This window comes from Perna viridis, chromosome 3 (assembly GCF_037379345.1).
Source record: "Perna viridis isolate PV_CMFRI_1.1 ecotype Kerala chromosome 3, ASM3737934v1, whole genome shotgun sequence".
Classification (NCBI taxonomy): domain Eukaryota; kingdom Metazoa; phylum Mollusca; class Bivalvia; order Mytilida; family Mytilidae; genus Perna; species Perna viridis.
Window position 1 is genome coordinate 58,334,983 of NC_142447.1, and position 15,958 is coordinate 58,350,940.

The 15,958-nt window shown below is 32.9% G+C and overlaps 1 protein-coding gene and 1 long non-coding RNA gene across 2 annotated transcripts; one reads left to right on the plus strand and one right to left on the minus strand.

Moving 5' to 3' along the window:
• The first annotated feature begins 5 nt into the window (after positions 1 to 5).
• On the plus strand, positions 6 to 4,524 carry LOC148623095 (aquaporin-10-like). The gene is made up of 6 exons (XM_088573619.1): positions 6 to 129; positions 1,853 to 1,979; positions 2,948 to 3,085; positions 3,405 to 3,523; positions 3,769 to 3,986; positions 4,326 to 4,524. The coding sequence occupies exons 1-6, from the start codon at positions 55 to 57 to the stop codon at positions 4,522 to 4,524; spliced, it is 876 nt and encodes a 291-aa protein (XP_088429745.1). The 5' UTR covers positions 6 to 54.
• LOC148623096 (uncharacterized) lies at positions 4,451 to 7,388 on the minus strand. Its single transcript, XR_015920769.1, has 2 exons — positions 6,629 to 7,388; positions 4,451 to 5,559 (listed from the first exon to the last, which is right to left on the minus strand). It is a non-coding gene; the product is annotated as an uncharacterized LOC148623096 (long non-coding RNA).
• Positions 7,389 to 15,958: the final 8,570 nt, after the last annotated feature.

Genomic DNA, 15,958 nt, shown 5'->3' on the forward strand with positions numbered 1-15,958 from the left:
GACACCCAGACTGTCATTTCTACACATCTTACGTCTTATTGTAAACATATCAAAATGGTATCATGTAAACTGAAAAGCAAACTTGGTCGCGAAATTCTGGCAGAATTTATAGGAACTTTCATCTTAGTCGTAAGTAATTCTTTTCTAGATTTGTTTGTTCGTTCGTTTACGAAGTAGGGGTAACTTACTCTTTTTATGGTACTCCCTTATTTGTTATTTACGACACAAATTTAAAAAACAATTAATTGATAATTTATCTGGGAAAAGGTTTACGCTATATTTTATTGTTATACGGGAAAATGTTTCATTAGCATTTACTTTATTATTCGGTGTAGTAAATCTCAAATATATCCTTTTTTAAAAAAAAATATTTTTGAAAGTGAATTCTATTTAAGTGGTAAAGTTACAAAAAGCAAGAAAAATTTGTGAAAATTTACTTGCAATACATGAAATCATTTTTTATTACATTGCATTCACAGCATTGTCAGTACTCTCAAGAATAAATTGTAAGATTGCAAAAAGAATTATCCATATGTTTCATACAAGACTAATAAAACAAACAAATTTTCTATTTGCTTATAACTAATTCAAATGAAACCCATAAATACAAATTATTGTATTTAAGTATTTTAAAGTTTCAACAATGTATCAAACACAATTTTCTAACATTTAATGTGCGTTAGAGGTATATTATACACAATATAATTAGTTTCATTTTATGTAGGGTATTTGTAAAGTACATTTTGTACAATATCGAAACATGATAAATATCGGCAAATAAATACCGAAGCGTTAACAGTGGGATGGTTCAAATATTTCAAAATTAAAAAAAATACGGCCAATGTGAACACATGAAACAGAGACAATCTACATACACAATGTACCGAACCGGATAAAATACTTAACACATAAAAACTGAAGATAAGGGAAACAAGACGTCACACAAAAAACTGAAGATAAGGAAAACAAGACGTCACACAAAATACTGAAGATAAGGGAAACAAGACGCCACACACAAAACTAAAGCATTAGCACTATGAACTCCCACAAATCATTTTTTTCTTTTCTATATGAAGGGGCCAACTTTAGGTCGTAATTTACGTTCTCCTTCAAAACCTTTAATACAAGAATATAAATTCAAGACAGCTAATAGACTTAAAGACTAGTGTATAAATAATTCCAGTGATCACTTTAATTTATGGTGTCGTAATAGATATCATCATATATTAGCCGTTAGATAACAGAATGTATAACCTCTTGTAACTTTCTTTTGGTTGTGGTTACCGAAAAATTTAGGCCAGTAGTATCACTCTACTTTATATGAAATAACATCGAAAAAATAGCCTTGTCCTATTTATATTCTAATTCTTAATCTTAAACTTTATCAAAAGTGCATACATTGGCTGTCAATAGTATCATATCATGTTTGGAAAAAAAAAACAAACAAACAAACAAACAAACAAACAAACAAAACAAAGCAAAACAAAACAAAGCAAACAAAACAAATTTCCTGTTAATCCATTGCTTACCTTTATCAAGTATTATCCTTAAAGTATACTGATATTGAAATAGTGTAACAAAAAGATTTGCTTCCTTTAATCTCTTGTTGTGGACTTTACATACTGGTTGTTTAATACATTTGTTTTACAATTCGACATATATTTGTTTTGTTTCTAGAAGAATTATATTTGTCTTCACTGTAAATGATTATTAACTTTATAGCTCGAATATAAGCAGAATCAAGGATTTAAGTCGAGTTTAAGATTTTATGAGAAATGAAAAGTGTTGCAATTCTATCAAACGTGTATTTATTCAAATTAAATGTTCCACATTTTGAAACAAATCGTTTCAGACTTTTGCCATTGGATCAGGAGCTCAACTGACTCTCAGTAATGGACTAATGGGTAATTTTCTATCTGTAAACATTGCTGGTGGACTAGGATTAACTTTTGGTATTTACTTCAGTGGTGGTGTCTCAGGTATTACATATATCATCCGAATAGTAGGCCAATCTTGAAGTAAAGTAATAAAATCATAAAGAAAAGACTTGACAAGGGTTTTAGTTTTTATGAATATCTATATTTGGAAGCGTGAAAAAAACTTTTCATTGCGATATTAAAGTTAACGTTTTCTTGAACAATCTGATGTGAACATTATTCAAGAAAAGTACATTTAATTAACAACTATAAATGTCAAAATAAAACTAAGATATAGGACAATGAAGTACATCCTCCAAACAACGTACGGGATGTATGTGTACAGTAGAATTGAAATTTCAATCATATCCTTCCATTTTCACAGAGATGACCAACACACGAATCTAGACAGGAATAAGTAACAATAACGGATTAAATAATAATATGTATGTATATAACTGGCTCCGCACGAATTATATTGACTGACAAGTGCGGAACACTGAACAGCGTGTAATTTTAAAAATCCATTAACTTTTTTTGTAATACATATTTATATTTTGTGGAAACAATCCTTCAGCACCTCGTGTATCCATCTGCACCATGAAAACTGATATATTCAACGGGTTATAGTTTCCCTTTCCTCGTTTGTCTACCCCGGAGTAACTCGGCGGGTGTTTGTAGAAAAGCAGAGGACGCTTACCCTACCGGTGCACCTGGTCCATGCTTCCAGGTTTTAGTTGTGTCCGAGTTGCTCATTTGCTTTTGTTACTTTGTATGTATGATTTTAGTTACTTTATGTTCTTTGTTGTGTATGTCTGTTTTCCATGTCTGGTCTTTGTCCTTGGATTACATTCTTTTGATTACCGCTAAAACCTTGGTTCCCTTGATTACTCTTAGAGGGAGTGAGTTGGGAAACTATCATTAAAACATTGTTCATTGGTAAAAATAATAATTCAACAATGTTTATCCGTCGATGATTTTTTTCAGTCAGCATGATAAACTTATTTTTAACGTTATATTTCTTTTCACAGGAGGACATTTTAATCCAGCAGTGACTCTAGGCTTCTGTATTATAGGAGGAACACCATGGTGGAAATATCCATTTTATGTCTTGTCTCAGATAACAGGGGCTTTTGTCGCAGCAGCTGTCCAATTTGGCATTTACCACGGTAATTGCCTGTTTTATTTCTATAGAATTATCAGGGACGAGTAATGATTGAATTTTGTTAGAAGCTGCTGTTTGACAGACAGAACATCTGCTTTTTGTTGGTACAATTAAGTATATAATACCATGCCTCTTCAGATATTCAACAGCAGAAGAAAGGGGAAACATAATATTTACATATATTATAGTTCCTATATCAAATGCAACGTAACTATTCCCCCACAGGTATAACAAAAATACACCTGGTAATTTTTTCTGATATTACAGTGTTTTCTCCTTAAGTCAGTATTTATTACTCTAAACTTCCGTTTATATTTACTTAGATGCAATAACCCATTTCGACGGAGGCGTGAGATCAACATATGGTAACAAATCTACTGCTGGAATATTTTCCACCTTCCCACAGGAGTTTGTTTCTACAACAAATGCCTTTTTCGATCAAGTAAGTGGAGAAAAAACGAGAACCAACAGGATTTTCTTGCTGCGGCTGTCATTGAAAAAAAGACCCCCTTACTATTTCCCAAGAACTTCATAAGTTGCTGTTTACTCATTCCAAAACTATTTCAATATCGGTTTTTTTTTTATCACCTTTTCATTTTCATACGGAACTAAATCATCTTTAAATCTATTTGAAATGATCAAACCAATAGTGATTGTAAGTAGCATTAGCAATGTTTCTATTTTTAGGTATTTGGGACGTTCTTGTTAGTAGGTTGTATTCTTGCTATAGCTGATAAAAGGAATATGCACCCAGATAAAGGTCTTTTACCCTTTGCAATGGGTCTTATAGTTACAGCAATAGGTACTGCATTTGCCTTCAACTGTGGCTATGCCATTAATTGTGCCAGAGATTTCGGACCACGTTTGTTCACAGTTATAGCTGGCTGGGGATTAGAACCTTTAAGGTATATTAAAAAAATGTACCAAAATGAAATGTAAATATACTTTGTCCACAGCGTAACAAACTGCAAAGACACGATATATGACCATGTGCAAATATGTTCATAACTGAACAGCGACTTAAATTATATGCATTGTTTATTTAGCTTTGTACAGTACACGACTCAATTAGTGGCTCAAGGACATTCTCATCTAACTGATGCATATAATCCATTAGCTATTAAAATTTGTTTTCCCAGTAAAAGTGTAATCTAAATCGCTTGTATACTTTCTCAAATTAGATTTTTCTAGTTATAGTTTTTTAGTGGATAATTTATCAAACAATATCTTTCTTATACTTGTAGCTACAGAAACTACAATTGGTTCTGGGTACCTATAGTGGGACCACTAGTAGGATCTGTACTAGCCAGTGTAGTATACATTATAATGATTAAGCATCACTGGCCCGAAGAAGAAAGAGACGAGAAAGAACAATTAAAGGCATTTTATATAAATGGTATAGATAATGCATCGTTCAAGCAAGATTCACAAACAAAAATGTGATCAATCGAGGTTCACTCTCTATTGAAAGATTGCTTTGCACCTGTGAATTGTACATTATGATAGTACCAACAGTTATCAAAAATATATTTAGCTTTCCTAAATTATAAAATGATTGCAGACAAAATAATCAAGAAATGGAAGCTGAATAGGGTTTATTTACAAATATCTTTATAATTTTTGAAATATATTGTCATCGTGTTAAAAGCCTCTTCTATAACAAAAATGTATTGTTCACATAAAATTGTATAAAGTTGCTTTACAACTATCCCTATCGCAAACCAAGAGACGTTTTTCAGTTTTGTCATAGTAAATTGCAGAAGGCAGCATGATTCCATTTTTATAGTCCAATAATTTCTTTATGTCTCTACCATCAGCTGATATCGACAGTATCTGATTTGTATGCGGCGCTGCAACAAAAATATTTCCCTGGACGTCAGCCGTTAGCGCCTGACACTCATGCAAGGCAGGAGATTTGAAATTCCAGATCAAAACACCATTCACGTCAATACAAAATATCGCATCGTTACCAAGGTCTAAACAATAAAGGAAGTCCTTGCACGATGTTATTGAGAAAGTCTTTTTGGCGTTTAATGGAATTTCATTCAAAACGGAAAGTGTAAAAAGATTGACGATTTTGATTCCATGACCAAAGACAAGAACGTACAACCTGTCAGCTATGTGTGTCAGGCCGGAACAAAAACCTTTTAATTTTAGTGTTTTATCCACAACACTTGTTTCTATGTCTAAAATTTCAATATATTTTGCAATGCCGTATGAAACTGCTACTTTATTAGATCCAATGTGTTCAACGTCAAATGGTTTGTTTGAAAGTAGTAAATCATAAGGATATGTCTTGTCTTGACTCCAGACAACGATCCTACTGTTGTTCTCATCTACGACTATAATGCTTCCATTTGGTAATATTGTACAACTCCGAACATAACTACATCTGTTACCCTTATTCATATTCAGGCTTTTAGTTTTCCACAACTTCATATGATATATAGGCCGGTAGTCAGTTGGCTGTGAACACATCTGTAAGATTTGTACAAATGAGGTACAGCTGTATTGATTTCCATTATTATGGTTAGGTATTAAAAAATGGAGTACAACTACTTAGTTAATATAAGCAAATCTAAATCTTTGTGCATTAAAAGTGACTTGTTGTAGAACTGAAGATGCAATTGTCTACCTCTACCAATTAATATAATGCTATCATATTTACTGAGTTTGACAGGTGGCATTTTTATGCTGCCCATTTGTGTTGAAATATACAGGAAATAATTAACTGTAATGGAAGTGGGAGATTTAGCGTGCTATAAAACCTGGTATGACCTATTTCTCATTTTGAAATGTCTGTACCTAGTCAGGACCATTGCAATGGTTTCCAACTTTCTGGTTTTTACCAAGATATTGCCATTTGTTATACGGACTTTGCTTTTTAATATTCCTTTTGCTCACTGCTTGGAAATTTATTAGTTATTTTTAGTAATTTTGTTATTTTCTTTCATCACACTCTAAAATGTGCAACAATTTCTGTTTTTGTCTTATCGCTTTTGCATTGTTACATGTGCATAATGCCAATGACGTCTCCAAAATTCTGTCGACGAAACCACCAGTTTCGAAAATAAAAATAAGGATAAAAAAAATGATGGTACGAATTTACACCTGCCGTGTGGAACTTCCGCATTACACCAAATATTAGAAACCCACTTATTATTGCATTACATTGAAAACATTAATTTGTATCAATACAACGTTATTGACGGTCTATAATCACGCTTTTACCCGGTTTCAATTGCAGAGAAAACCTTGATATTAAAAAACAGAAATCATGTCTCATTATCGATACTTTGTGTTTAATTCTATTTGCAATATAAAAAGGTCATTTTTTATGATATCTTTTGATTGTTTACTTGTCTAGAATTAACAAATTCAACAACTAAATCTTAACAATATATGAAATTTGAGGCCTTTACAAAAAATGAATCCGATGTTAATATTCGAATGGCAGGTGCAACGGCTTCGGAATAATCATATAACTTATATTTAGCAGTCGAAACATTTTTATGAATTACTAAAATATTTTTCGACAGTTACTTACTTTTCGCAGTCCTGACTTATGTTAATGCCTGGGTATGTGATCCGGATAATTGCACTCGAAAAGGAAATATGAAATAAATATCTCTTTCGTCTACTCATATGTTCAATATGTTGATTTAAACGTTATAGTTCACAGCCCAAGGTTTTATTATTGTTTAATCTGTCTGATTATATATATATATATATATATATATATATAGGTCTGAAAAATTCCCAACGATATTAGAACTTGTCGTTCCCTCCGCGGGACTAAAACTCGTACCGCTGTGACATCTATGGCAACACCGGCTTGCACAAAGTCCAGCGCCCTTGACCATTCGGCCAACTAGGCTATATAATAATATAGCTTTCGCTGGCCGGGTCATTCCTCCTCGTAGGAATTGTCTAGGGCTTTAACTTAGTACAGGATGTATGGTAGTACGGGACAGTTCATTTAGATGTTATTATGTAGGATAGAGGATCAAATTAATGATGCATGTCACAACAAATCAATATTATACAAACGTCTCTGAATGTGACGACTCTATTCGCTACACTGCTCCATCGGATCAAATTGATGCAGGGAAGATATATAAACGTATAGAAAGGTCTGAAAAATTCCCAACGATGTTAGAACTGTCAAATTTGCGAGGCAAATGTTTTGTCGTTCCCTCCGCGGGACTCGTTTAAAAAGATCAATTTACTTGTACCTGGTACTTCAAGAAAATGCTTGTTTCTGGCCTTTTTTGTTAGCTCACCATTCCTTAGAGGTTCAAAACCAGTCTAACCTAAGTAGTATAGAAAATTGTAGAGCAGTATCAGAGACATTCATTTGCCTTTATTTGAGTTACATGTATATAAATGATTCTATGAAATGCTTGCCTTTGGCTCTAATGGTTGAGGTCATATCTCCCAAAATCTACACCAACCTTCCGTTTGGGGTTGAAAACTTGAGCACTCAACTAATACTTATATAACATTTAATTATCACACGAAACTAAGTGTCTATGAACATGCATTGACAACAGAGAAAAGTTTACAATCATTATGTGATAGCAAATTTTGCTAGGTCGAATTAAACACAATTAATCAAATTTTATTAAAATTGGTAGAAGAGTTTTCAAGTAATTGTGTGTAGTGTGAACTAAGACAGGATTCTTCGACTTTTATCTTGAAAACCATGCATAATACTTGTAGTACATGCTGTAGCTACAGGTATAGATAAAATGTTCAGAGCTCTTTTTGTAGATACATGTACAATAATACTCTTCAAATGCTGGTATGAATTAAGACGTGCGAATCTGGGCCACTCAACTGCTTCTAATATTTTGTACACATGTAGCACCAATATGTAAAGAATATTTGGCATTTTATGAATGCTTGTTAAAAAATGCCTGCTTGTTAGTGCATGTGTATATTAGATAGAATTTAATCCTGGTAATAACAATACTAACCCCTTGCTCTGTACAGCCATATACATTGAAAGACCTAAAACTTCAATTTCTAGTGAAACTAAACACATTTTGAATAATAAAATAACTTGCATAATTTTTCTGCCACATCTTCTTCTTCTCAGGCAATGGTGACACTAATTTTCCGTGCAATATTGGGATAGTCTGACATATAGGTGATCAATGACTTACAATGATTAACAATCTAAACTGCAATTAAACTGTTCGTTGAAGTATTTTTTTTTATTAATTTAATCTTTAAAGTATTCTTTTTTGATGAAATAAAAATAAATGAAACACACAAAACTATCGATTAGATTGTAAGAAATGATAAATTGTTTTAGACTCATTCTATGTTGATGCGGAGAAAATAAACTCAACAACTGAACGCGTAAAATTGGAATATTCTAATAAGCAGGTGTCTGAGGGTACACGAAATATTAGATGATATAGTACTAAAATATATGTAATATATAAAGGTCTGAAAAATTCCCAACGATGTTAGAACTATCATATTTGCGATGCAAATTTTTGGTCGTATTGACACGCAATCATAAAAATATAGAAGTCTTTTTTTAAACCCCTTTAACTTACATAAGCATTATTCAGACTAACGCTTTTCAACACGAAGTGAGGGTACTGCGTTGGTCCATACATTTCATCCATATTTTAACCTGCTACTGTGCATGATCACTATATAAGGTTTCACTTACTTTTAAAACTAAGTACAGGCATCATTTTCATGAAAAAACTCTCGACTAAGATATTGAAACGACAAAACTTCGCCATTAAAATAACCTCTTTACCGAACACTACTTTACGAGAGAGAGGGTACTGCGGGAGTGGGAGGGGGTACATTTCATCTACATTTAAATAAAATTTGGCACTGTGATAATTATATAAAAGTGTATCACTTACTTTAGTACATAAATAATTTTCATGAACAAATAATAGCTAAGGACATTACGAAATCCCTTTGTCGTCATGATCATTTATTACAAATACCATATATGTGTGCAAAATATTGAGTATATTTTCTTAGACGAAAACGGCAATTACACCAGGTATAGGAAAATTCAGCTGATCGTCGGCGTCACCCATATCGTGAGTTTAATTGGTTAACACTGTGTTGCGAAAGATTTTGGGGGTTTTCTGTGGTTTATATCCGGAAAGAAAATCAAATTATATCCTCATATCTTGACCTACACTTAGGCATCGATGGTAAAGAAAAATATTGACTAAACTTTAAGATAAACGTGATGACTTTTCATTCAGAATTGTCAAGTTTCCTTTCATCTGTGGCAACATCCCTACAGCACCTGCGTGTGGAGTGTTCCTATAAAAACTCGTACGTTATACCAGAGCTTGCTGAAACTACGCAGACTTTTTGTATCGCGCTAGAATTCTAACAAATAGGCTTCTGGAACAGAGTTATGTTGCTACAAGATTGAAGTCATCACTACAGAAGATCTCTGGTCGTCATCATCGTAGATCGTTACGGTGTATCTATCTTCGCCATGAAAACTGAAATATTCAACGGGTTATAGTTTCCCTTTCCTCGTTCGTCTACCCCGGACTTGACTTTTTATGAGCAATTCGGCGGGTGTTTCCAGAAAAGCAGAGGGCGCTTATACTACCGGTGCACCTGGTCCAAGCTCCGAGTATTTAGTTGAGTCCGAGTTGCTCATTTGTTTTTGTTAATTGTATGTATGATTTTAGTTACTTCATGTCCTTTGTTTAGTTTGTCTGTTTTCCATGTCTGGTCTTTGTCCCTGGATTACAGTCTTTTGATAACCGCTATAACCTTGGTCCCCTTGATTATTCTTTAAGCAGTTCAGGCCTATTATTTAGTAAAAGTGTGATATGACCAACTGAAAAAACGTATTCCCAATAATTTCTTACACAACTTGGAGGTTTGTAGGTAGCTTGGGAACATCTGTTTACGATTTGGGTTTTGTTTTAAAGAACTCCTATGTTTTCCGATTGAGTTTTCAAATGTATTAATCATGACTTTCTGGCCATTCTTTTTTTACTGTTCCATCGTTCACGCTTAGGGTGTTTTGCCGATATTGATGACCACTTAAACGAATAAAAAATGAACTGAACACAATGATGAACGTACTTACGATGCACAACAAAACCGTGTCTTTGATTCATATTAGGTGTGTACAATTTGATTCTGATCTGTACCTTAATTAGACAACAATTCTCTTTGGACACGAAATAATCGGAACTGAATTCTCCGTCAGTAAAATAAGAACCGACGAAATAATAACACAATTAAACTGAAACATGTTTTTCGCAATGAATTACATAAGTCTTTTTACAAAGTCAGATACTCCTTGATACTTGCTATAAAGGTCAATTTACTTTTGACAATTAGCTGCTATTGCCTTCTAATTTTTCCAAGATTTAACATCCTACGTAAAATTGGTTCTTGTAAGAAATTGTCTCTATTGGACTTTTTTTACTCGTAGTGCTGATTTGCAGTTATTTAGGTAGAAGAATCGATGGCATACTAATTGATTGAATTATTCTCTATCAGCAATAACTTAAAACCTTACTCTTTTCGGGGAAAGAGCTATATCAATGCAGTTTTTTGCTGAAGAAGGATATCGTTATCCGAAATATTCAATGTAAATTTTACCATCTTTTGGTGATGTTAAACATATTTAAACGTTTATTTAATTTATTGATTTGTTTCGCATCATTTTTAACGATCCATTACTCCGTAAGAGTGTTTGTTGACTTTTATTTAGACGATTATATATATAGTGGCCCAGGGGGCTGGACTTTGTTCAGGCGGTGTTGCCATAGATGTCACAGCGGTACGAGTTCGAATCCCGTGGAGGGAACGACCAAAAATTTTCATCGCAAATTTGACAGTTCTAACATAAAAGGATAAAGGAAACTACAGACACTATGTTTCCATCCTACTTTCTTTAATATTCTTTGAGATTGATGGAAAAGAAAAACTTATGATCGGCAAATGCAATTTCTTAACAATGTCATAGTTTTCCTTTCATCTATCGTGTACCCGACATTATATTTTATGAGCTGGATTGCTTTTCCTTTCCTCTATCGTGTACCGGACATGATATTTTATAAGCTGGATTGCTTTTACTTTCCTCTATCGTGTACCCGACATGATATTTTATAAGCTGGGTTGGTTTTCCTTTCCTCTATCGTGTACCCGAAATTTTATGAGCTGGATTGGTTTTCCTTTCCTCTATCGTGTACCCGACATTATATTTTATGAGCTGGGTTGCTTTTCCTTTCCTCTATCGTGTACCTGACATGATATTTTATGAGCTGAATTGCTTTTACTTTCCTCTATCGTGTACCCGACATGATATTTTATAAGCTGTGTTGGTTTTCCTTTCCTCTATCCTGTACCCGAAATTTTTTGAGCTGGGTTGGTTTTCCTTTCCTCTATCGTGTACCCGACATTATATTTTATGAGCTGGGTTGGTTTTCCTTTCCTGGTTTTAATTTTGCGTGTTTTTTTGGTCTATTGTTTACACCTTGGAATATATTCTTTTGATTACCAATCAAATCTTGGTTCTATTGCTTACTCTTCCAGACAAATTTGTTCAAAGGTAGCTCTTTAAAAAGTGTTCAAAATACGTATTACAAATAAAACCGCTCATGATTCATTCTGTTTACATGTAATTCATGACGAAATGATATTCCTCCTAGATACATTGTTATTACTTTATAAAGAATTATGTTTAGTGTACTACATTTTTAATTTGGTTTCATTTCAATTACACACAAGCTTTAAGCCTTTGTGTTCATATCTGAAAAATGATCTGCCTTGAGTTAACAAAAACCTCGAATGAATGTTCTTAATTGAAAGTAGTAAGCCGAAGCACCTGATTTTTTTTTCTTATTACCTGATATTGTTCGGACAAAACAGTTAAGTATGTGTCGTAAGTTTTTCTATTCGTTCAGAATTTCATCACGATAACCGATTTACTGTTAAAATGTCGATCTACTTATTAGATAAACCGTGATACCTCAGCAGTAAGAATAAATATAGTGGATTAGTTTACTTATACTCTTAAAATGTCTAATCGACTGAGGGTTTTGTCTCATAAAATAATTTGTAGTCACATAACATATTAGCGAGCCACTTTATTTTTTTTTTAACTTATTGGATCAATTATCTGTATTGCATAGTACTTTTCTGTCCGGCAACCATCAACGGGGTACATTAAAACATTGAATTATATACGTCTTCATTCATGTTGATCTAGAGTTCACGTGCACACCTTACATATAGAAAATTCTCAAATACCCTTTTTATATTATATTTAGTGGTAGATTTTCTTTATTTGAAAACTTTTGCTCTCATCAGCCTATATAACCCGTTCTACTCCCAGAATCAATATATATAAATTTAAAAGTACTTTAAGGCAGCTGTATTGTTTTAAATGATATGTTAGATTTATTTTAGACTTTTTAATTTTATACTAAACAATGAGGCTTGCAAACAGATAAAGGCACAGCTTATTCCGATTGAAAAAATCATTATGTCTTTATTTCAATTTGCGTTTTTTTTAAACAAATTACCGGAAAAGAATGTTTTAGTTTTTAAAATATCATACTCAAATATTTTTTTCCATATCAAGTTCACAATAAGTAAGAATTAAGTTGAACTTAAATGTTCACCTAAAACAGACAAAGTTAGAATAATATATTTGACCATAAATAGACATTTATAGAAAACAAACAAAAAACTCAAAATTATGATTTTAGAAAAAATGTCTACTGACAAACGTTTTCATTCACAATGAAATAAAGTTCAGAAGAGAAATAAGAGTCTATCGGTTGGCATCTGTTGAGACTGGCAGATTTAACTTTAACTGAGCGTCTGCGAATGTTCAAATGAAAGTTACCAGTGAATTACTCCAAATTCAGAACAAAAAGACATTCAGCAAATTGATGGTCGTTTGAAAGTGTAATCTACGGAATCAAAAACCAAGAATCTAGCGGATATCAAAAGAATGTAATCCAGGGACAAAGACCAGACACGGAAAACAGACACTCACTACAAAGAGCATAAAATAGCCAAAAATAATCCAAAGTAACAAAAGGAAATGACCAACTCAGACTCCACTAAAATTGGGAACATGGACCAGGTGCACCGTTAGGATAAGCGTCATCTGCTTCCAAGAATCAAAAGAATAAAGGAAACCATGACACTTTGAAAAAAATCAGTTCTCATGGTGCAGTTGGACACACCGTAACGGCCCATGAGTTCATGACTTTGTAGTGATGACCTCAGTCTTGTAGCAACATAACCCTCCTCGAAAAACCCAACCACAAGCAGCCTGTGAATAAATAACCATAGTGTTTACCGAATAAATAACCATAGTGTTTCCCGAATAAATAACCATAGTGTTTACCGAATAAATAACCATAATGTTTCCCGAATGAATAACCATACTGTTTCCCGAATAAATAACCATACTGTTTCCCGAATGAATAACCATACCTTTGCCCGAATAAATAACCATAGTATTTCCCGAATAAAAATTAAATATTAGACGAACATTTTTGTGGCTACGATAAATAAATTCGCAGTTTTATGTACCCAGTATTAAATAGCTACCCAAACCTTCTTGTTTATACTATAAAAATTGATCGTACAAATATCGTTTATATTTGTAAAAGATTTCAGAGAAACCAACATTTATTTCATTGTTTAATTAATACATGTTTAAAAAATGAGATCAACCTTCTTATCGTTAACGTTTAAAAGTTTGTAATTTTATGATTCGTAGATTATTTTGTTCCTAAGTTTTGCTTTAACATAAACCCATACAAAGGACACCGTATGTATATCAAACCTGAATCAAATTTTGAAAAAAATATCAAGATTCCAAAGGAAGCAAGTAAAAGATGATCGGTTTGACCAAATTTTCTAGAAGTAGACAATGTGTATAACGTGTCTTGTTTGGTTGTTCATTGTCAGTAGTGTTATTGTCTAATGAACCCGGCATGTCTTACTTTCAGCGAAACTCACCAAATTTATCGCCAATTAAATTGGGGTAGCTAATTGTTTGAACTGATGAATTAATTATTAGCGATTTCTTTGAAAAAGCGTAACAATTGTCTTATGAAGTTCTTCGATTGAGTATAGCTTCTTATAAAATGAAGTATGTGATGATATGTCAAGTGTTAGTAATAAGGTTTGCACGAGTTTTCCTTTTGGCCAATCAAATTAGTCAGTTAATTTATGAGCTTCTTGTAATACCAGTAGATGCAATAGAACTGAGCTGTTGAATAATCAATACAAAGATGTATTGTTTCTAGCCGAAAGTAAAATTAAAGACTTAACGAATTGCCGTATATTTTTAAGTCTCTACATAATTTGATCTCACAGGAGTGTAGTAAGAAATTAGTTGAAGTAGCACGGTTTGTTCCGTTTTGCTTACTGTCAAACACATAGTCTTTAATACACATTGATTGCAATTGAACTAATGCGTCCGTCGACTTTTGATATTTTAAACAATCATTATGATCTTTACGAATAATTTGGAAGTATTTTTTATTGATTTCTGATGGAATATACATGAAGTTATACCTTAAGATTGAACAACCTAAAACCCTTATTTTTCAGATTAGAATTGATAAATCTTAACAAAGTTTTTAAAGAATCTAAATCCAAGTTGTATTATTGAGAATTTTACTCAGTTACATTATTATAATGAAGTTTTGTTGGAGAGTTGCCAACCCAGCTGCCCAGCTATATAACTTTGGTTGTATAGTTATTGGTTGAGATCTCATTGCTAGTTCATTTGATGGAAACATATGATTTTTGATATGGTCTAATTATTTCCTGCAGCCCTTTGAAACAATGGTCAAATGTCATTAAATTGGTACCGTTCCTTGATGTTTCTAGACAGTTACCAGGATAAATAATTAGATACAACATGTTAGCTTTATTACTTTCATATCAATCATTTCTGCTTTGTTGTGGAATACATAAACTGATGATGAGTTTACAGTGTGATTCACCGTTGGTCTGTCATCATTCTAATTGGAGTTTGATGTTCTAGTGGACACCATCTTTCTACTCAATACAAGAAAAACGGGATGTAAGTACATTCCATCGTCAATCACAAATGAGAATATGGTGTTGTCAATAATAGAAATGATCAACCATTAATGTCTATATTTCAGATGATATCATGGTTTTCATTGTTCTATGTGGATACTTTAAACAAATCGACAATCACTTAAAATCATTGATTGGACCTAGTAAGAAATGCTTGTTTAGTTCTTTTCAATCTAGCTCGCGGAAAGAATCCCCTTTTGTTTAATTTGGCCTCCATATCTTTTGATGTATATTCATGTTAATCTTCGAAGAAATTTGGTGTATCTTTTTGAAAGAGATATATGGTCCGTCGTCAATCTGAGCTGATTATATTTTTATCTAGAACTTAACAAGCCTTTTATCAAAACTTGTCTCTCTAAAAGCTTCCGACAACAGATTTCTATTTTGACACTATTCCAACATTGAAATCATTGAAAGTATTTTAGAAAATAAAAAAAATTAAGAAAATTGACCATTTTTAATCAATCTAGAAAAGCAGAGGACGCTTACCCTACCGGTGCACCTGCTCCATGCTCCCAGTTGTTAGTGGAGTCCGAGTTGCTCATTTGCTTTTGTTACTTTGTATGTATAATTTTAGTTACTTCATGTTCTTTGGAGTGTATGTCTGTTTTCCATGTCTGATCTTTGTCCTTGGATTACATTCTTTTGATTACCGCTATAACCATGGTTTCCTTGATTGCTCTCTCTATTACACGTTAGACCGATATTTAGTCAAAATGGTATTCTACTTTCTTACCAGTAACATGATCATTGATAAAGATACATAAAAATGTTG